The 22,125-nt window shown below is 46.2% G+C and overlaps 1 protein-coding gene across 10 annotated transcripts in view; it reads left to right on the forward strand.

The window, feature by feature from the left end:
• Positions 1 to 3,307: 3,307 nt before the first annotated feature.
• PRRC2B (proline rich coiled-coil 2B) overlaps positions 3,308 to 22,125 on the forward strand; it is a 44,262-nt gene continuing 25,444 nt past the window's right edge. For 5 of the 10 annotated variants that reach the window (XM_072352464.1, XM_072352469.1, XM_072352471.1 and 2 more), the window contains exons 1-8: positions 3,320 to 3,468; positions 15,579 to 15,746; positions 15,995 to 16,172; positions 16,387 to 16,489; positions 17,468 to 17,540; positions 20,119 to 20,262; positions 20,953 to 21,194; positions 21,610 to 21,731. In XM_072352464.1, coding sequence (XP_072208565.1) covers positions 15,632 to 15,746; positions 15,995 to 16,172; positions 16,387 to 16,489; positions 17,468 to 17,540; positions 20,119 to 20,262; positions 20,953 to 21,194; positions 21,610 to 21,731 — 977 coding nt within the window. In that variant the 5' untranslated portion in view covers positions 3,320 to 3,468; positions 15,579 to 15,631. Of the gene's footprint in view, positions 3,517 to 3,819; positions 3,838 to 15,578; positions 15,747 to 15,994; positions 16,173 to 16,386; positions 16,490 to 17,467; positions 17,541 to 20,118; positions 20,263 to 20,952; positions 21,195 to 21,609; positions 21,732 to 22,125 lie in introns of those variants that run through there. The other 5 variants (XM_072352470.1, XM_072352465.1, XM_072352466.1 and 2 more) reach the window with 5 other exon arrangements.

A 22,125-nucleotide genomic window follows, 5' to 3' on the forward strand; every position in this document is an offset into this window, starting at 1 on the left:
GGTGGTGTTCCAAACGATGACCTTTTCCTGGGGGCTCTGGAGGTGAATCCCACAGCCTCTGTTAATCACAAGTTCTCATTTCAGCCTCTGTTAATCACAGGTTATCACTTCAGCCTCTGCTTGTGCCGGATGCACGCACTGGCCAGGCTGCGCTGATCCCATCGCAGATCAGAGCTGTGCTTTCAGAGCCTGCTTGCTTACAGCATTTCTAACAAAATCACTCATTCTCATTAGCTTCATCACGTTCAGAGGCAGCTGCTAGTTCCCTTTGGCAGCGGGAAGCGAGATATTTTTGAGCTGTGAAAGAACAGCTGTCTTGCAGCACATGGAGCGGGGGGGGGGGGGGGGGGGATTGGATGGCTGTGATAGAAAGTTGGAGCTGTGAACCCAAACACCTCCCTGAACTTGCATCCCTGACACATCTGTAGTCATTTGTAGGGTTTGAAGGTAGGTAACAAGATTATGTGCGAGTCTAAGTCTCAATTGAGTATCAGGCATTGCAAAAAGTAGAATATCCCAAGTTGGAAGGGAACCATATGGGTTGTCAAATCCAACTCCTCCAAATACCTATGATAAATTTGGGGTAACTGGATTTTCATGTCCATGTACTCAGTTTCTGGGAGGTTTGAACATGTCCACGTAGATCTGGTGACTCATATTTCCAGCCTGAAATATTGGGTTGTTTGTCCCTGAAGTTGGTTGTGGTTTTCATGACTGAAGTGAATGAAACAGCATTTTCTAAAGAGAAGGGTTTTGTTGTCAAAGCATCCGCATTGGTTCTCCAGAGGTCTGGCTCTTGAGTTGCCTGGAACAATTGCTAATCTTCAATTTAGAGCAAAATAAAGCCCATATGTTTACCTAATCCAGAGGCCTGCTTATGGATTGCTATGGAAGTCCGACAAGTTGGTTTAACAGTCACACAGTGTCTCAGAAATATTTCTGCACTTTGAGATGTGCTCACTAGGATCCTATGCCAAATAATTGGGTTCTGATATCTCCTCCTTTCTCCAGACCCTTTAACAAAGGGAGATTTGGCAGATATTGTTTATGCAGCCACAGCTGTGGAAAGGCTTCCCAATGGATGTAGTAAAAAGGAGTTTCAGCTTTTAGGTCTGGATGAAGAACAGCCTTATTCACTTGAACAGCACAGCTGAAGGGAAAAATCACCCAGCCAGGAGCAGTAGAAGCCCTAGCTTTGTTTTGCAGTCACATCCAGGGAGAAGCTGAAGTGATGGCTGATGAAGAGCCTCCAAAATATGTGCAGTATCAGGCAACTGGTGTTTGGTGCTCATTGCAGGCAATGCTCAGCACTAAAGGCAGCTGAAAGCAATCCACTTCTCCTTGGAAAAATGGTTTCTTCCTTTTAATCAGCCTTGTTTTAAATGATTTCCTTTTTTAGTGCCTTCAGTGGTCATTTGGGTTTGTCCTTTGGGCAGCCAGCATTTGCTCAGTAAGGATGGTGTAAGTCTGCAGACTTTAAAAAGACAAGCAACAGTCTGGCAAATGGAAACATTTTAATGGCATCTTGTTTGTATACAGAACCTGCCATTCCCAGGGGCCACAAAGGAATAAAGAAAAGGAACAGCCTTATCGGATCCAGCAGCTAGGAGGAGCAACAGCTGCTTGGATCTGCTCCTGCCTGGGAGAGCTAGGAAATAAAACAGCAGATCAGATGGGCTGAGAGCCTCGGCCTCACTGGGACAGGAGTCGGTGAGTCCATCCTTCTCTGGCAGCGAGCTGATCCGACACTTGACTCAGCTGATTAATCAGAGGTTCAGGCTGTGATTACCAGTTTCCCATACAGACCGTGAGGAGAGTAAAGGCCTGTTTTGTGCTGCAAGCTGCCATTTACAGCTGAGCAAAGTGACAGCAGAATGGCATGAGAGCATTTAGCCTTTGGTCTGCTTTGCTGTAAACCAGCCTGAATGATGCAAGCCATGGCTGAGGATTTATAGACGTAGAGCAAACGTCTGAAGAAAAAGCATAATATAATAGTAATTCAATTAACTCTAGGAAGCCTTAGAGCACAAGACATTTCTGCAGATACAAACCCTATACCAGAGTTGTAAGCCCTCTGCAGTGGTTATTTTCTATTTGACAGGATTCTTAATTAATGGAAGAACGAAGCACACAGCAGGGTTCCTGCATTCACTTGTAATTAATCTTGGGAAGAGGAAGCAGGGGGTTGAATTTAACTCTCAGGTCCATCCACTTCATGACATGTGGCCTCCCCACAAACCAAGCTGTGTTGGAGACGCTCTTTTCTGTGATGGGAACAGGTGGTGGCTTTTCACTGTTTAGATTGTACAAAGAAGCTCAGTCCCAGTGCAGTCCTGAGCCACGAGACTGGACAAAGCTCCATGGAGCTGCCTCAGCATGGGCAGAGCTGGAGGAGCCATCAGTTTGCAGGAGCTGCAGTGTACACACATGATAATGAATGTGGAATTGTCTTTCATTTGCGTACTGCGTCCTTTTGATCTCCACAACAGGTTGCATTAGCGTTTTCTTTAATTGGCACATCAATTCCCTTTGGCCTTGGATCGTTGCCTTGGAGATACACCAGAGACCTTGGGAGAAATGCTTATTACAGCAGCAGGTGTGCATAGCGCTGACCTGGACAAGTCTGTGAGTCACCTGCCAGTGGTTTGGGTTGTAGGTGGCTGCATGAGTCACTGAAAGCAAGGGGGGATCCCACAGTGCCCAGCTTCTGAAGGGCAACACTAATAATGCTGTTGGGTGTCTGCTGTTAGGGCTCATCAATACCGTGTGGTGGGAGGTCAGTAGTGCAGGAAGGAAGGTGAGCTCCTCTGTAAGGAGAGAAGGTAGAGGGCATTGATAACCCCAAAATGTGATGGGAGAGGTGAGAAGAGATGCCAATGAGCAGTGTGATGTTTTGACATAGAGAGATAGAAGGGATCCAACAGCCAGGCAATGAGTTTGGTGCATCTCTGGGTTGCTCAGCGCCTGGCAACTTCAGTAGCTGTGCAGATGAACCGTAGGAACAACACATACGGTCCAGAAAATGGTTCCTGCGTTTCTTCCCTCTGTATCACTCTTGTTGTGTTTGAGATCTGCCATCTCTCATGGTCGGCACGCTGGATCAGAGGGTGAACTAGTAGAGCTCTCTCCGAGCAGCAGTGCCCGTCTCGCTCCACTGAGGCGGAGACTCGGTCCCTACTCCCCTCCTCCTCCGCCATCTTGGCTCGGCCCTCAGCCGCCGCTCCGGCGGAGCTCTGCAGGCGGCGCTGTGAGGAGGGAGGCGGCGGCGGCGCGGTTCCCTCCCGCGCGGGATTGACAGGCCGGGCCGGGGGGGGGAGGAGGAGGAGGAGGGAGAGGAGGGAGCGGCAGCGAGAACCCGTATCGCCCCGCATCCCCCCGCGCAATCCGCCGCCATCCGCCGCGCCCCGCGCCCATCACTGCTCGGCACCCGGCTCCTCAGGCGCTCCCGGCTCCCAGCCACCCCCGCAGGTGGGTATCGGGGGCCGGCGGCGGCGGCGGCCGTGGATGTTCGGGGCGGTGAGTGGGACCGGGGGGGGTGGAGGAGAAGAGGAGGAGGAAGAGGAGGAGGGAGGGGAGGGTGAGGGAAGGTGGGACGAGGCAGCCTTAAAATGGAGCCGAGGCCCGGCGGCTGCGACACCCCGGGCCTGGGGCCGCCTCATTGTCCTCGAGCCGCCCCCGCCGTGAGGCCTGGGGCTGCGGGGCCCGACCGGGCCGTGGGGCTGCCTAGGCCGCGGGGCTGGGGGCTGCCCGGGCTGGGGGGCGGCCGTGAGGATCGCGGCTTGTTTGGTTCACCGCCGTGTCGGGTGTGACACAAAGATATTTTTGTCGCGCTGCTGTGTGCGTCTCGAGAAAACAAGGAGGGGGAGGCTGGGATGGGGGGGCATCCAGAAGGCTCTCGGTTGTTTTGTTGTGGTGCGGGAACCTGCTAAAGGGTTACTGGGAGAGCTGAAATGCCGCCTGGTGAGAACGGGGGGAGGGGGGTTTCGGCGAGGAGAGAGAGAGTTCGTGCTGGTGCTCGGGGAGTTGTGGGTGGGTTTGTAAAGGTGCTCCGGCTGCTGGAAGGAGTTCGTCGTCTTTGGGTTCTTGGGAGCGTGGCTGCTGCAGGCTGTGGGGTGGCTCCGAGGTGGGCCCTCCGAGGTTCAGCAGCTGTGGATGTGAGCAAGCACTATGTTCGCTTTTTGTATGAATACCGACAAGCTCTTCATCTGTGGAACCAAACCTGACCAGGTCTGAGAGAGTGGGGAGTGCTGGGTCTCCTTAGGAAAGTTGCTTTGATTTGCTCTGCGGGTTTCTTGTTGTTTTTGTCCTGTGAACGTCAGAAGGGCTCGGATGGTCTAATCGGGGTGGGCTTGTTGAATGTTCTTGTCTTTGTCAGTGGTATTAGGGATGATAAGGTGCTAAAGAAATGCTCAGGACCTCAGGAATTCTGTTTCTAGGAATGGGTGTTGAGTGCAAGCAGGTTGTGGTTTTGCATCATCAACTGAAATAAGTCCAGAAGGAAAGCATCCCACCTGTTCGGGACTGAATCAAGGTTTATGTGGAACATTTTGGCTTGTCTTAGCCCTTGCCTTGTTGAAATTCCTGTCCGTGTTTTTCACCTGAATTGAAATACAGTTAGTGTGCTTCAGTTCGATCAGGAGTTCACCCAGGATCCTTCAGATCCTTGTGGGTCTATGGGTGATGCTGTTTCTTTCAGGGCTGTGGTTGAAGAGGTTCTTCCTAGCTGGCAGAATCTATTTTGGGGGCACGATAAACAAGACCTCTCCCATATGACCTCTTTCTTTTTATAGTTAAAAAAGTTCAGATTAAAAAATCACACAGACAGAATCACGGATGCTGCTTGAGATTGGTGTTCTTAATTGCTCCGTATCCCCAAATCAACTATGTTCCTCAGTCCAAATACATCTGCTGATAGCTGTATGTTGGTTTTGTGCTTAATTGGATACACAAGTGGTGTAGAACTTGGTTCCCTTCTTATTCATAGTCACTTTCACTGGTCTGGTTTTCTGCATGTCTTTAATAGACAACACATCACACGTCTTAGGATGTTTCCATCTGTCTGCAGGACTTGGATGTTCTTCCTCTTTAAAATCATAGTAAGCATAGACATGTATGCAGGTTTCCAAAGCTGGCGTTATATGGTGCTCACCACATACTTTGGATGGAGTTCTTATTTATTTTCAGTTGATAGGAACTTTTGTGGGTTTTTTTTTAGAGGAATCCACTTTTTTTTGCTGAATTCAGACATTTTCCTTTGCTCACACAGTTTGTGTTTTGATAAACTGTTGGCTTTCCCCCCCCTGTTTTTGTATGTGCATTAGAGCTAAGACATGAACCGTGGCCAACCAAGCTGAAGTGGGAACAGTAAGGAAGCAGCCCATACAAATGCTGGGGAGTAGAGGCAGGATTTAAAAACGTCTTGGTTTTAATAAATCTGAGTAATGTTTCTAAAGGTTCTTAATAGAAGGTTTTAACTTCTACGGTGACATTTTAATAAAACCCTCTATTAAAGCTTTTTGTAGCTCCTAACTTCAAAGGCTCATTTACTCCAACAGCCTCCTCTTAAAGGAAGGAACGGCGTTGTGTTTTGTTTGAGCCTGATGCGGCGTGCCCTGGTACCTCAATAGTGGTATAAAGACAAGTCTTCGGCCCCAAGTGCAGAGGGCTCTTTGCACAGCTCCCTACTCCTGTGCAGTGTCCTGCAGTACGGGGTGCTGCTGGTGAAAGTCAGGATGGTGGTTTTGGCATGTCTTGTAGTGCCTGAGCCATACAACACAGAGCCTTTTAGACTATCCATTACAGAACCCCCACCTGCTTAAGATTCAAAAGCGTGAGTTGCTCAAGGCCTTCATTATACTCACCTGAGTAATTGGGAGTATTTGAAGGCAAGCTGGGCTGACTTCTAAGTGCTGCTGCACTGAAAATAATAGTGTAGGTTCTTATTTGATGGTGTTACTCTGCACAAACAGATCTGGCTCTAGTGGGGTCTCCACTTGTAATTGCATGTTTTCTTACAGGAATAGAGGCAATATGAGCTGGGAAAACTTGCTAAACACAGGACAGTATTTAGGGGGAGGGTTTACTGCAAGGGCTTCAATTGTGGTCATCCCTTTTCTTCACTGTGTTCCTTCTCTGTTCTGCAAGCTGGCAACGACTGTGATGTTTCAGTATCACTCCTGCTTTTCTTGCTATTCATACCTTGTAAGTGGGTTTTGTTTTTCATGTGGCACTGACTCATTCTCCTAATAGGTCGATAATTTCTCAGCTCCTTATCACTAGTTTGTCACTTGGAACAGAAGAAATGCAGTCGGGTATCATCAGACACTGAGGTGAAAGCACTACAAACAGGTAGATGCTGGGGGATGTGCAGTTCTCTCCTTCAGCAAAATGTCTCTTTCTAACTGCTGAAATTAAGTGGCTTTGTTATAAAAGTCCTGATAACATATGCCTGTTCAAGCACCTTATGAAGGAGGCAAATAGGTGCTTGAACTCCCCAGTTTGTTTAAAGAAATGTTATATTCCACAGGGGAGAAGTGGGGCTGAAGCAAAAGATCTTGTTCATCATGTTATGCCTTGCTGAAATTGCTTGACTTTAGTTAGTAACTTGTGCTAGCATTCAGGATGTTCTGTGCATGTACATGCTTCTTCTGCAAAGATAACAGAGAGAACAAACCTGCTAGGAATGGTGTAGCTGTGAATCCTGTGTGCTTTGTGTTCTTCTTTGGAAGCACTGGAGCTGTGACTCAGGTGGGCTGGAAGCTGGCATGGTAGCACTGCATTGCTCCTTGTCTAGCATTTGGTTTGTATTGAAGCTTCTTGTCTTGATGGGGTCTGTGAGGACAGGAGGAGGTTTGGGGGTGTTAAGAGGTGTGTGCCCCATTCTGAAGGGGGGTCACTGTATGTGTTCAGTACCTGGTACTGAGCACCTACATTTAGCTGGAAGGGATGAGAGCTCACTGTTGCATCTTTCAGAATTACAGAATCTAGATTGGAAAAGGCGTTCCAAGATCGTGGAGTCCAACCATCTTAAGGGACTGTAGGTGTTAATTTATGGAGGACTACTGGAAGTACCCTTCTTTGGTTGCGGTGGAAGAAGTAATGGCAGGCAAAAGTGAAAGAAGGGGGCTGGTAGGCCAGACTTAAAGTATGGAGGCTTAAAAAGGAAACACAAGGGCAAGCAACTGAGGACTTGCTTAACGGCACGCTTGGATATGGCCAAAAAGACTATTTTATTGCAGTGCAGTACTTGAAATGCACAGAGGGCTTGGGTTAGATGCTGGGAGCATCCTCAGTAGCCTCTGAAGTTCAGGTGAGTGGCACAAAGAGGAGCAGAATGCAATATTCACACAGATGGCATCCTATTGGAGGGGGGTTGGTGGTAGAGTCCTTCCTGAGTTGCTGTTTAGATGTTTTAGACACTGCATTTGCCGTTAATGGTGCTGCAAAGAGCAAGCAGGTTTGAGGAGCTCGTGTTGGGGCTTCACCTCCCACAGGCACTTTTTGTGTGGGAATATAGTGATATATTTTTTGGAAGTGTTCTGCAGTGGGGTAGATTCTTCAGCTGTTCCTACCTGTGTGTGGGCTGGGAGCCCTGTACAAAAGCCTTGAGTGCTCTTGTTCAGAGTTTGGAGTGGGCTGCAAAGCCGGCAGGGGAGTAGGGGCATGCTCAAGAAATGTTTCTTAATGGTTGAAATAGTACAGAGTATGGTTTTATCTTCTTAAATAACCCAAGAATTGAGCTCCCACCTAGCAACCAAAACTTTATGGCCAATTATTTAGGAGTGGTTTCATGAGATTCAAGTTTTACTACAGTGTTAGTGTTCTGAGCAAAATGTTGCTTCTAGTGATGGCTGTGATCCTGCTGTAGTAAAAGCAGTGTATGGAGTTGGCAGCGTTCTCCCAGCACACTGACCTGCACCTCCGGAGTTCCCCTGGTCCAGGACTTTGTGTTGCCCCTGGCTGTGCTCATGAGTGATTTAGAAAGTGGTTTCCAGCCCCACAAAGTCAGTCGGAGGGTCTGTTTCTTGCTCTGCCACTCAGCAGAGCTGCATAGTTCTGTGGTGTCACTTTTCAGTCTGGACAACAAGAGATGACACCTTGCTAGTTATGCACTGAAAATATCCGTGTAAATTAAAGCATCTATGAGACGCTTCTGCTTCCTGTCCAGCTCAGCATAGTCCAGATGTTCTGTGCATGGTCTGAGTGGCATTGTTCTCCAGAAGAGCATTACAGCCTCACCCTGTTTCAGAGTACTGAGTAAAACTGCACGTATCGTTGCAGTTTTTTCCCCACTTTGTACCTGTGTCCTTTTCCCAACAGATTCTTTTTAGCATTCTCAGCATTCATTTGTAGTGCAAATGGCTCCTATGAATAGGAGTCCTGTAAGAAGGGTTGCTATGAAATGCTGCATTGCCCTGGTATTGTTAAAACCAGAGAACCTCAAGGAATACTTTCTTGGAAGCTTTAGTATCTGCAGCGTAAGTGAACTGCAGGCTTGTCTGAACCGCTTGTAATCTTATTAATGGTTTGAACCCGCTGTGTCAGTCTTGATGGCTGTGGGAAGTGGGTGAAATCTGATAGAGAAAGATCTATTCAGCCTTTGCCAGGGCAGGCAGCTCTGTGCCCTGCAGTGTGCTCGTGGTGCCTGCCATAGAAGCTATGTCAGCACTCGGGGAAGGAATGGTTCTGGACAGACTGGCTCAGCTGGGGCTTGTGGGAGCCTCTCCGTAATGTGAACTGAAGGATTGGTGTTTACTGCTTGCGGTTTGATAGCATTGCGTTTTGTCTTTAGCCTTTGTGAAGATCACCTACTGTACTAAACCTGAGTGGGAGATGAGGCTGTGAAGTCAGCAGCTGGTCTGGAAGCGTGGTGAGGAGTTCCCAAAGCCTAGGTCAGGTGGAGTGAGGCATGCTGGCACAAGGTGAGCTCCCACCTCCCCATTGCAGCATGATCCTTCCTTCCTGAGGCAAGGGAAAACAGAAGTGCTTACTCAACAACTGATGGCATTTATGTGGAAGGAGCTTGCTTTGTTTCTGAAAAAACATTGTAACCCTGAAGACTGGCAGCTTTTCTCTCCTTCCAGCTCCTGAATCTGTGACATCTCCAGTCTCATTAGCTATAAAACCCGTGTTTGCATGGAGGTGAAGTAAATTCCTGAGCACTGGACCAGATGAAGGATTTGTGAAATGCTCTTTGCAACTTCACTGGAAGAATGTGTATGTGGTTGCTCCTTTGAAGGCATCTGTTCCCTGGCAGCAGCCTGGATTGCAGCCCTATGGCTTGTCCCTTGCTCTGGTTGTGTCAGGCTCCTCAAGGGTGAGCTGAGGAGGAAGGCCATGTGGTTCACATCTTGCTGTGTCTCACCTTGGATATATGGGTATTCTTGATGTGACTGGTAAAAGCCTGTTTGGTAAGAGTTTGAGGACTCCATATGCAAGACCGAGATAGTTTTACAGCCTTAAAATGCAGTGATTGGGTTTGGTTGTTAGCAGTGGAAGTGTGTTTGCCGGCTTGGAGCCAGATGTGGTGACATCAGCTGTCAGTTAGAAGGACTTCGTGCAGTGACCTCAGAACTTACATGGGTGATTTCTCTACTCTGTAGGGTCTCTTCTGCTGCAGGAAACACCATTCTAGATGTTCCAGGTGCTGCTGCAATATATTCCTTCCTGTTTTGACTATTTTTTTTCTTTTCGACACTTTGCTCTTTCATGATTTTACTCAAGAACTGCTTTCTGTAAGTCTTAGCAGCTCAGGTTTGCATGGCTTTTGCATGCAGAACAGGGTCAAGGATGTGCCGAGAGGCAGGGACAGACACCTGAGCTCTGGGACCTGTGTCACTGCCTGCAGTGTTACTTGAGCAACTGCTGTTTCCCTGCCTTGGTTACTTGTAAAATAGAACTGATGATGTTTGCTTTGGAACCCCCTGAGGAGATCTGGACCAGCTACTCGCAGTCTGTTGCTGTTCAGGTACCTGAATGCTCAGCTTACCTTAGAGTTCAGCTGAATCCTGCCAGGAGGCTTTTGAACAGGTTTTACCAACAGAGCATTATGGTAGGGATTTCTGTTTGTATTAACATTGCTGGTTTGTGATCAGCCCTTCTTCCTTTAAGCATTGAGGGAATGGAACATTGCATCTTTGTACTTTCCCTGAACATTCAGCTCTCAGAGGAATCAGAGCAGAGTGAAGTGAAAGGCAGAGCCACTTCAGGCATATTGTGGTTGGCGTGTTTCAGCTCTGGGCTGAGGTCTGTATTGGGACCAGTCTCCTCAAACACCTTTATGGCCTGGATGAGAGGGCAAAGAGTTTGATGCTGCTAGTAGGCAGTGCTTCCAGGATGTTCCGCTTAAGATCAGTTTCTTGTTCTGAAAGGTATGAAAGCCCTCCAGCGCTTCTTCTTGGGTTAAAGATACAGTTATTCCTTTGTGACAGACTGGCATTTAGGGGTTGATTCCTTCATTGTTGCATGATGGGGCAGTTGAGTAGAAAAACCTTGGCTTTGGTGCTGCTAGGAAAGGAGGGGGAGTTACTGGAGTACAGGGGCCTTCTTCAGTGTGGCATTGTCTGTCCAGAGCTAGTTAATGTTTCTTTGTAAATACAGTTGAGCTCTTCTCCAGGCTCCAGTCTGCATTATGTTTCACAATAAGTTACAGGTCCACGCTTTTTGGATGTCTCTCCCTGCTCCTTGCCTGTCCAGCACTGGGAAAGCTGTTTAGCAGAGAAGTAAGGCATTTGTAGCTCACAGGCCCAGTGCTTTGGTAACAGGAGCTGTGGTTGCTGATCTGTTGGTATGTTTATGAGTGGGGCAGCAGGTGAACCTGGTGAAGACAGCTGAAAAAAATTAGGTCAGATCGTTTTATAGAGCATGCCCTCTGTGCTCTGTCAGGTTTTATCTCTGCATAGAGAGCATCATACCCTGGGCTGAATCCTGTGCTGTCCAGAAGACTGCCTCTCTTCTCTGTGTTCCTGCTGCATGTCTCAAAGTCAGGCTTGGCTCTGAGGTGTGATGGGCAGGCTGACCAGCAGGCAGGTCTGTTGGCAGACAGCCTGTGACAGCATTACTCAGCTAGCAGCATACCTCTGCAATAAATCATGGAAGATGGAATCCTGGTCTCTCATTTTTTACAGGGAGAGAAGATTTGCAGGAGACAATGCAGAGAGCAGCTGGAATTGTTTAGAATTAAAAGGATTGCAAGGAGAGTCCCCCCTGGTGAATCATGAGCCCTGTTTGTTAAGGGTTTTCCATCTCTCCTCTGCACTGCAGAATGCTGCCTTGTTTCTCTGATCTGGCAGGATTTTTTTTCTTTTTTTTCAGACTTTTGAACAAATCTTAACAGCTTCTCCTGGGCAGTGCGACAGACTGACAGAGAGACTTCTTGTGGCCTGGGCTTTTGGTACAGCCTGTCTGATGCACAGCTCTGCTGTGCAGATCCTATTGACTTCATATTCGGATGCTGTTATTCTCCTGATGGTTCCCCCTTTACTAAGCACTTGCTCTTGGAAATTGCTTGCTCATCTGGTCCCTTTCCCATCAGTGATCATCCCTGCCTGGCCCAAAGAGGTCTTCTACAGGACAAAAGTGCATCTGGCACCAATCCCTGCAGCAGCTGGTTGTGCTGTTTCACCAAAGCTCTTTGAATGGCAGCCAGTGGCATCTTTCATTGCTGAGGCAGGTGGTGACTGTTTCATGGATAGGTGGCTCTTGGTGGGGCATGTTCCAGGAGCAGTGTATCTCCCTGTTGGCAGATAAACATTTAGCTCCAAGGGTTAGTAGCAAAAAAAAAAAGACTGTATTTAAGGAAACGTGAACAGTACTGATCTGTGAAACTATACTAGGATTTTGAGAAGGTCTCACGTTACAGGTAATGTCAGTAACCACAGTAGACTTCAGTTTAACATCAACTCTAAGCAGCTTCTCATTTCTGGAAGTACAATTCAACTCTTTCAACCTGTGAATTTGAAAATTTATGGTCAAGAGTCTTCCTGATCTTCCTGATGCCTTTTCAGCATTAATCTCCATCCTGTTGCTTTGTTTTCTGTTTGTGTCTGCTGCTGTTTAGGGAGCAAAGAGTGTGAGTCTACAACAAAGAATCTGCCGTGGTCCATGTCTTTGCCCAAGTGATTGTGCTTGGTGGTTTGTGAGGAGCTGAAGTGGTTCCTTCTAGAGTGTATGTGTGTGTTACCTTTGATCAATCTGTTTGCCCTTTTCAATTAAGGCTGGCTGGCTTCCAGGTATTTGAGCTCCATTGAAGTCTTGTGAATAAAACTCTAGCAGCCCTGCCTCCTTCCTACAGGAATTTACAAAGAGCTTTGTAGACAGTCCTGTTTGTCAGGGGTCTTTCCCTTTGGCTGTGTTTTCAGCTCAGAGGTTTCCAGTTGTTAACCAGTGCCAATAGCTCCAGCTTTTCACAGAGCTCTTTTTGCAGGGCAGTCTTCCTGTGCGTGGTGGATTCCTGCTGCAGATCCAGGACATACATGCTGTCTGGATAAAAACGTATCCCATTAAAATGGAGTTAGGCAGTGTCAGTACCCACAGATGATATCCAGGGTAGCACGATGAGGACATGAAGACACAGAGGAACTCTCTGTCCAGAAAGTAATTTTGGCATGTTATTTGTACCCTGGGGCTTCTGCTGTAACCTGTCACGCTGCAGTGTGCTCAGGTTCCTCTGAGATGCTCAGTATTTCACACTCTGGTGCTGTCGCTGGATATTGCTAGTCCTGAGATTGGAAAGAGCTAAGCTGGGTGCTAATGCTGATAGCAAACCTTCCCCCAGAGACCTCTATAAACCCAGAGAGACACCTTGCAGAAATGTAGGTGATGGATTTTTAGTTCTCCATAACAGAGAATAATGCTTTCTTCAGGGTCAACGATCGGTCGTGGAGCACAGGTCAGAGGCTGTCAGTTTTCACATGTCAGCATCAGCCTTCTGCTTCTGACTCCCCTAATAATCATGCGAGCTGTCAGTTTAGGTCTCAATTAACTTGATTTTTCTCAGAAACTGCTTTGCTCTGCAAGACTGGAAGGCTTTGACAATCTCTGCATGGATTCCCTGTCAGGCTATGTGTTGGGAAAATAGGGCAGTGTCGTGATGGCCTTTGGAGGCTCTGTGTGTGACACGGTGCCAGGTGACCTGGGGACAGCTCTGTCCTGCAGGTGCCCAGCACTGCTGTAACCATTTTGCATGCAGAAATCCCTCATCTCCCCATGGATTTGTGTTTCCCTTTGCAGTTCATGCTGTTATGTTGTGCACAAACAGCTGCATTTCACATTTTCAGCTTCAAAGCATTGAAGGAGTTCAAAGTAGTTGTGAATTTTACTTATCCAGACAACAGTTCTGGCTGTCCTGGAGAGTTTGACAAGGGGTTCTTTCCCAGCATGACCCCAGCTCCTCTGCATTGAAGTGGTTGTTTATTCCTCCTGCATCCTTCTGATGATATCAGATGTAATCAGGAGGCAGCTGAGACCCAGTTACATAACTTGTTGTCAGGGTTTCTCTTTGGCAATGTTACCCGTATGCTGTTTGCATGCTGACTTTCAGGAACTTGGGGCTTTTCTGTTAACTAGCTAATTCCTGAACCTGATGTGATGGTTGTTGTTTTTTTTTCTCATGCCTAATAATTTGACCTGCTTTGAAGTTTTCTAAACCTTGAAATGGATGTTACTGCTTGGGATTTGTAAGGCTGATGCAGGGTTGGTGGGGTCCAGTCCAGCTCTCACCTTAGGGCTCAGTGCATACCTGCAGGTGAGGTGGCTGTGGGATGGTAAATGGTTCCCCCTGCTATTCTGCCTGCAACCCTGCTGGTTTGAACAGGGCATGGTTCAGTGCAGCATCTGCTTTCCTGCTAAGTCTGATCTAAACAGTGTTCTTCTCCTTTTTTATTTATCCCACTGATAAAGTGTGGTGGAAATAGGGAAATGAGTTTTCTTGGCGTATGATAATCATCCAAGGAAAGATGCAACCAGACTGGAGCCAAAGAACCATTTGCTGCTCTGCAGGAGGTTTTTTGGGGATGCTGGTCAGCACTGCTGCCTCTGCAGGCATTCACACTGCAGCCCAGAGTGGCAGCCTGGCTGTGAGGGACGTGTGGAGGAACCTGGTGGTGTTTCTGAGTGTCGCGTGGATGCTATTACTGAGTGACAGAAAGTGCTTCTCTCTCTCTCCACTTGCTGCCTAGCATACCAAATCACTTTGCTCCTGGTTTAAATCCTTGCACTGCAGGGCATTCACTGCAAGGTGCCAGGTTTATTGGTTTGAAACTTGCTCCCTGGCTGCAATCTTTAGGTAGGCTTTACTTGGCTCTCTGCAGGTTTGCAGTACATTCTCGAACTGACTCTCCAGCGTGGTTGTGGAAGGTGCTTATTTTGTTTATAATGCCACGGACTAATCCTCTTACCCAGAAATGGTGTTTGATAAGGTGTTACTGGGAGAAGTTACAGCCTCCGGTCAGAGATGGTCTCTTTAAGAATGCTGAATGATTTCTGGCTGTCGGGAGCATGCTTGCAGCTGAGTTTCAGGAAGGGTGAAGGGTGGGTAGGTCTGATATATAACAGTGTTTTGTTACTCCAGAACACAGTGGCAAACTGTAAGATACGACCTGGCAGATGGTATAATACAACTGCCAGCAGTGTTAGGCTTAACATGGAGATTTTACGAGAAGAAATCTGGAAATCTAAATGACACGTGAAAAGGTTAGGTTAAGCTTCTAGGTTTGTGGAAAAGTGAGAACAGGGAATTATAAATACAATACCTAAAAGAAACATCCATTGAAAGTAAGCAGGGCTTCATTTGTTGAGATAAGTGTTTGTCAAATGAACTTGTATTCAGCTTTGTCCTAGACTCCAAGAGCCCAAAAAAGCAAGCAGAGACTGCTTGAGTGAATGCTATGAATCACAGTGCATTGTGCAGGCAGGAATCAGAGTGAGAAATTAGCAAGCCATACCTATTGTGGAAAGCACATTTATAGCTAAAAGTGGTACTTGGAGGTGCCAGCAACAGAACATACAGTGTATTTCTTATAAAATGTTTTCAGCGTTCCTGGTTGAACCTGTTCCATTCACACCTCAGCTCTCTTGTAGCCAACACATAGGGAAAAGGAATTAGAGGTAATAATTCTGTTACCTTCAGTAAGTGTAGTCTTAGATGTAACAAACCCAGCTACCAGGAGTTCATCGGGAAACCCCAATGATACATTCCAGTGTTGGAAAGGATACCATACTTTCTTTCTTACTGAGGAGTCATTGTGTGAAGCTGCTTATTAAGATTCATTCTTTTAAGCAAGGACCAAGTTGACTGCACTCTTTGTATGTTCATACTTAAAGGAGTTCAGTTCTGTAAGTGCTGGAGTTGGCAGAAGAAAATAAAGATAGATGCCATGAGAAATGTGTTCCTGCAGTTATTTTTATGTAGTTTATGAATCATAAATCCCACAAGCTTTTTGCAGCTGGGAGGGGAGGGACAGTGATGGTAGTGAAACCCAGCGTCCAGTGTGCGGTTCTAACAGTTGTGCATGTTTGCTTTTTACTTAACCATGGCGAGGTAATCTGATGGCATTTTCCTGCTTCTCTTTCATTAAAAGGCAGATTGGGAGCGGCGCAGAGAAATTTCCTTACTAGATGACATTTCATCGCAATGTCCGATCGTTTGGGGCAAATAACCAAGGGAAAGGATGGGAAAAGCAAGTACTCGACTCTCAGCCTGTTTGATAAGTATAAAGGAAAGTCAATAGAAGCTATCAGAACTACAGGTAAGGAATACCTTTAGAAATCTTCTGCAATCCTTTAAGTGCTGTTGCAGAGCTAGTTAGGTTGGATAGGATGCCTAAATGGGAGGAAGCAGGGTTACTGAACTGTTGATATCTGGACTTGAAGGGAAATGATAAGTTTTGCTACTGAGCTGCTATTATTTTAGAGTCGTGGAGGAATTCTAGCAAAGCACCTGGGAGACAGTGGGACTTTTCATTTTTCATTCATTCTTGTGTTCCCTTCTTACTAGTTATTCCTAGACATGGCTTACAGAGTCTTGGAAAAGTTGCTGCTGCTCGGCGCATGCCACCTCCTGCAAACTTGCCTAGCTTGAAGTCTGAGAACAAAGGAAACGACCCCAACGTCATTATAGTACCCAAAGACGGTACAGGATGGGCAAACAAGCAGGATCAATCAGACCAAAAGAGGTAGGCAGAACTGCTTTTTGCTACATTCTGTCAGGCAAATGGCAGCAGCAGTTCTGCACTGCTGTGCTGTGTTGAACCTTGGAAAGATCAGTTCTGTTCTTCAGGCCAGTGCAAAACCAAAAGTAGCATGATATTTAGCAGCTATATATTGCCAGAGTTGTTTGTTGTCTTGCCCTCCTTTCTGTTTGATCTCACCTCTGCTGTTCTTTCCCAGTTCCAGTGCGACGGCTGCACAGCTGCAGGAGTCGCTGCTGCAGCAGGGTTTGCAGAAATCTGTCTCCAATTTACAGAAGCCGACACAGTCAATCGCTCAGGAGGTAGGCACAAGTGGTCTCTGTCACTGTTTCCCCTGCGCCCAGTCAGCTTGAGGTTTCCTTTAATTGTCTGTTGCCACCTGCAAGTAAGAATTGGCAGACTATAACTTACAGAACAGCTGCTGTGTAATCAATTCTTCTACAATTGACTCTGGAGTTGCTGTGCCTCAGGAATGCAGTGTTGCAGTTACAGTGTAACTTTGTGCACATTACCTCTATACCTTTCAAGTGTGTGGGGAAAGTCTAGTTTCAATCTAGAAAAGAATGGCTGGAATGCGGGATGGCTGGTTAGCACTTGTAAACTATTTTTCTTTGGGTCTAATTCAAGTGTCGCTTGGTGACAACAGATCCAGCTCTTGCTCCCAGCCTGATGAGACTTGATAAGAAGAGATGTGGTCATGTGGGAGAAGTAGCCAGTGTCAGGACCTGAAAAAACTACTGGCAAGTAAGAAAGCTTCCTCAGAGAGTGCAAGGACCTGTCCCTCTGTGCTGTGGATTTCATACTTCCAGTTCTGGCCCTAGTGGTTCAGGAAAGTTAGGGCAAGTTATGATTTGAAGAGGAAAAGAGTAGTTAATGCATGAGAAACAGAATAGCCTTCAAGCTGAGGTATAGCATGGAACAAATCTAGAAGATTAAGACATCCAGTTTGGGAAAATGCAACAGAACAAAGAGTGAGATTTATTGGAGGTAGGAAAGGAAAAAGAATGGTTTGAGAAAATAGCTGGTGGAGGTGAGAAGAGTATAAAGGCAGGACAGAAGAGTATTTTCACTGTAGCATCACATAGTGCACTGGAGTGGGGTGCAATTAACTTAAGCCCCAGCAACAAATGGGACACCTATGGTAGCCAGTGATACCTGGGTGATATAGAAGCCTGAATTGTAAGAGGAACTACCCAGGAAATGAGGAGTAATTAACGGATCTTTGGGCATTTTTTTGTTTGTTTGTTTTGGTTTTGTTGTGACTTTTATTGTATTTTCAGAGTACAAATTCAGTGCCAGGTGGACCAAAGTCATGGGCACAGCTGAATGGAAAGCCAGCAGGACTAGAAGGTGGTGAGTATGATGAACAGAAAGAGAGCTGGATACATGCTTCTCTCAGGCATGAGTTGGGGTGGACTCCATTTCTTTCTGCCCTCCCTGTCTAAACTGGTGCCTAATGGCACACAGCTGTGTTGGTTACAGTGCAGTACGGCCACATGAGTCCTGTTATGAATCTGCATGGCTGGAATGATGCAACTGCATCGATTGATGTCTCTCAAGCGCAAGACACAACTTGGGCAGAGCATGTCCTGTTGTTGCTCTGAACCAGAATGCCAGTGTCATCTTCCTCAGCCTAGAGCAGTTTTTAAAAAGAAGCAGAAAGTGGAGGAGGAAAGGGTTTGGATTAGGAGAAAATGGGACATCAGAGACTGAAAATCATGTTTTTGTGGCTGATAGCATGCGGAGCTTGGCTTAGTGAGGTGGTTGGAATAAGCCTGTGATGGTTAATGTTTGGGGGAGGCTGTATGCGTTGTCCTTGGATGAAGGGTCCATAGTGGAAATGACATTCCACCTGCTGCAGGATGCACTTGCTTCCAGCTCAGCTGATGCCTGATGTCTCCCTTGGTAACTGTGCAGCTTACCACTTCTGCTTGACTAAGGATACTGGAACAGTGTTAACATAAACTGGGAGTTTAGTTGATTTCAGATGCATTTATTTCCACATAGAAGGTAATTTCAAGTACTAGCATTAAAACTGCGGTGAGATAGCTCAGTTCAAGTTTAATGTGGATAGACTGGAAGCCATGAGACACCAAATTAAACTGCAGAGACAGGTGGTGTTTTTTTTTTTTCCCAAAGAATTGAGACAGCCACAGATTGCAGTAATGGAGGGTAGCAGCCTATCCTAAATTAAAAGAGTTGCTTTGCGAGAGGGTGTTTCTCAAAGGTGAAATGTTAGAACAGGAACTTGTGCCTGCTTGAAGTTGATGGACAATGAAAAGGCTGTTTGGTTAATTGGTACGTTTTTTCGACTGTTGCTGTACAGACTTCCTTCCTGTGCAGTCCTCGTGAAATCTGATCTTCTAACAGTGCTCTTAAAGACTTAGAGAAAACTCTAGGTTGCAGTCTTATCAGTTTGGTGTTCTCAGCCCAAGAAAAGAATTGCATATGTGACTAAAGAGCAACTTAGAAGATGATTGAATTTCAGAGGCATCAGAAATCTGGCTGAAAGAATTTGTCAGGCCACCCCATTCATGCACTTCTTTTCTGGCAGTGAGCAATTACTTTTCTAGTAGTATGACAGAGAGGTCTTTTGCTTTGGGCTCTTGTAGGTGTCATTGCTGTTAGATTTTCTCTCAGAGAGGGGCATATCCTAAACTAATGTGATCTAGTAAATTACAGTTGAACTGCTCTGTGTCTGTTTCTTCCATATAAGGGACATTTTGAGGGAAAGAAAGACAATGAAACCAGTACTAAAACAGGCTCCAAACTTTTCTCAGTGTGATACTGCCTAAGATTATAGTGCAAATTGTTAATGCCAACCCATTAGCGGTCATTATATTTTGCAGCCCTACCCACAGGGAAAAAACTAATATGGCCTGGGGGTTGGGATGGAGGAGTTTGTCTTGAAAAACAGTTAAATGTTGTTAATGTTCTCGTTGTTATTCGAGTTCAGTAGAATGCAGCAGAAAAGATGAACTCTTAACACGTGTCAGGTGATGTTACACTCAGCAATTGGCAGTTTCTTCTCTGGGAATCTTCAGCAGGGAGACCTTGTGCAGTGTGCAGATTCCAGAAAGTGCTAATGACTTAAGCCAGACATCTTATCTTTGTCCTAAAGAGTCAATATTAGACTCTTTTGTTAGGTCTTCAGTATTCACTGCTGATGCTTTTAATGAGATAATTCTGAAGGAGGATTAGTCAAGTAACACAAAGAAACAGTAATGTAAAGAGTAATGTAAAAATGCAGACAAATTCTTTTTATTCAGCGTTAACAAATTTCAGAGAACTGCTGTGTTTTGTTTCCAGTCACTGCCAGATCTTCAGAAGAGAGAGAGCTTTCATTCTAGGGTGACTCAGCAAAACAATCTTCCAATGACAGGAGATGATCCTGGCCTGCTCTGGGTAGTGATCTGCATCTTAAAAACGCTGCAGCAGGGAGGAGAGCTGGGAAGTGGCGTATTGCACTTAGTCCTTATCTGTGGTCTTTCGCCAACTCTATTGCCAGAAATCTTAACTGTAGAGTTCCCCAGTGGAGTGAGATTTAAGTAGAAGTCTGAAATGACAAATACTGGGAAAGAGAATATCATTTGTAAGCCTTGTGGAATTTGTATCTCTGCCTCGGTCTGAATTTTGTGCTGCAAAGAAATAATTGAAAGCTGAGAAAGTTTACTCGGACTCTGATGAATATGAGCATTTAAATGAAAATCACAAGACTCTGGAAGTATTTGGTGAGGACTAAATTGTCATTTGTAGAGTTGGTGGCAGCTTATGAAAGGGTTTTGGATGTGATTGGAGGTGCAGGTATGGTAGTAATTTGGGTTTAAATTTGCTCAGTGCACTGATTCTTGGGAAACACATTTTCAGGGTGATCTCATAAGGGAGTTGGAAGAGTGGAAAGATCTGAGTCCCATGCTTATTCGTCTGACAGGTTCAAGGGCCTCAAGCCGACTGTTATCCTTCTCTCCCGAGGAATTTCCGACGCTGAAAGCAGCTGGCGAGCAGGACAAGGTTGGCAAAGAAAAGGGCGCCTTAGATCTGTCGTATGGGCCAGGACCAAGCCTCCGCCCCCAGAGTAAGTGGATGTGTATTTCTGCCTTAACCCCCGCTCAGAACTGGAATCCCATAGGTTTGTTTTGAGCAGGGGGTGCCATTTCGCTGTCCTGTCAAATATACCATTCCTACTTTTGTCTTCTATAAGCTCCTATATATTGCTTAGCAAAGACTGAGGATTTGTATGTAAAGTTGATCATATTGGGTGCTGGAGTTGCATCTTCCAGTCTGCTAACACACACTGTAATATACCATAGTTTTTCATTAAAACTGCTGTATATGGGAATAGGGAGAGGTTGACTTTGTTCTGTGACTTTTAATATAGTGACGCTGCAAAACAGGCATCTTCCCTCAGGGTAGGGGAGAGTTACAGGTGAAGTGAGCGTGTGGTTTAATCCTATCTTTGAGTGCTTGTTTTTGATCTGATTGCTTTTAATTTTGCGGAATGAGGACTGCAGAGATGGGTGGAGGAGTTCTGGTTGAAATTGAGCCTTATTGACAAATAAGGACACCATTGGTGCGGTAATTACCACGTAGCAGCTGATGCTTCTGGGCTCTTGGGAAAAATAATGTGTCTGGAAATTTTCCTTGGTCCCTGATGTTTTTCTACATTCTTAGTGTAATTAAGGCTTGACCAGAGCATTTCAGTGTTGTATTTTAGTTGAAGTGATTACATTCACAAATGTTAACATAATTATTACCTCCTTTCCAGATGTCACGAGTTGGAGGGAGGGCGGTGGGAGGAACATAACCTCTGCCACATCTCTGACCGCCTCCCCTGCTGAGCTGGGCAGCAAGACCTCTAGCACTGGAGACGGAGCCCCCTCCTCAGTGAGTGCCAGCGATCCTAAGGAGCCGTCTCTCCGCCCAGCTCAGCCTGTCCGCAGAGGGGCTTCGCAGTTCATGGGAAATGTCTACCAGCCACCTACATACCATGACATGCTACCTGCTTTTGTAAGTTGCACTTGTCACAAAGCCCTGTAATATCTTTGTTTCTCATAATATTACGCATGTTGAGAAAGTCAGCTAAGATAGTGTTTTTCTAGGTTCTCCTCTCAGTTGCTTCCTGGAGCTTGCTCAGGGATCCTTTATCTAGTTTTAGTTTCCCTATTATATGTTTACCCTTTCAAGTTAGAATAGCATAGCACTTATGTGCTCCAGGGAGAAATGAAACAGCCACAGCCTCGCTCAGCCCAAGGAAAAGTTCCTGCTTTTCTAGAGCTGGAGAGGTGATGTATCTGTTAGCCAGACATTATACATTTGTTTTAACTTTGCACAGTTACAACTACTGTGCCTGTGTGTAATCTAATCTGGGTAAACTTGCTTGTGGTAGTGAAAATACAGGCTCTTGTGCTTTGTCTTGTTCCAGATGTGTCCACAACAGCCATCTGAGACCCCTGCACCATTGGACCGAGGGTCTTTCCCCGTTCCTCAGCTTCGGCTTGAGCCCCGTGTCCCTTTCAGACAATATCAGATGAATGACCAGGATGGGTAAGGTTGCCATGACTGTCCCACTTGATAGGCTGTTTTGGTGTATGACACAAGCCTTACACTTGTTTGTTTGGGTGAAGTAGCCAGAGAGAATGCCTGATTTTTACCCAAGGGTCAGTGCTTTGCTCTAACAATAGCAGCACCTGAAATGTTGCATGACACTGAGCACTGTGCGTCTCAGGAGCAAGTAGATGCATAAAGTAGGTGTGTGTGTGATTGTGGACTGGCAGGTTTGCAGCCCTAGGAAGTGAGTGCTAGGTAGATATGGAAGAGAAGTTTTGCTGAGCAGGGAGAGATACTCAGATTCCTTCTGTGTAATTGGTAGAAAATGACTGAGTCACTGTTACAAAGTCAACTACATGTTCTTTTGTTTCTAACCAGTATTTTTGCATCT

This window comes from Excalfactoria chinensis, chromosome 18 (assembly GCF_039878825.1).
Source record: "Excalfactoria chinensis isolate bCotChi1 chromosome 18, bCotChi1.hap2, whole genome shotgun sequence".
In the NCBI taxonomy this organism is placed as follows: Eukaryota; Metazoa; Chordata; class Aves; order Galliformes; family Phasianidae; genus Excalfactoria; species Excalfactoria chinensis.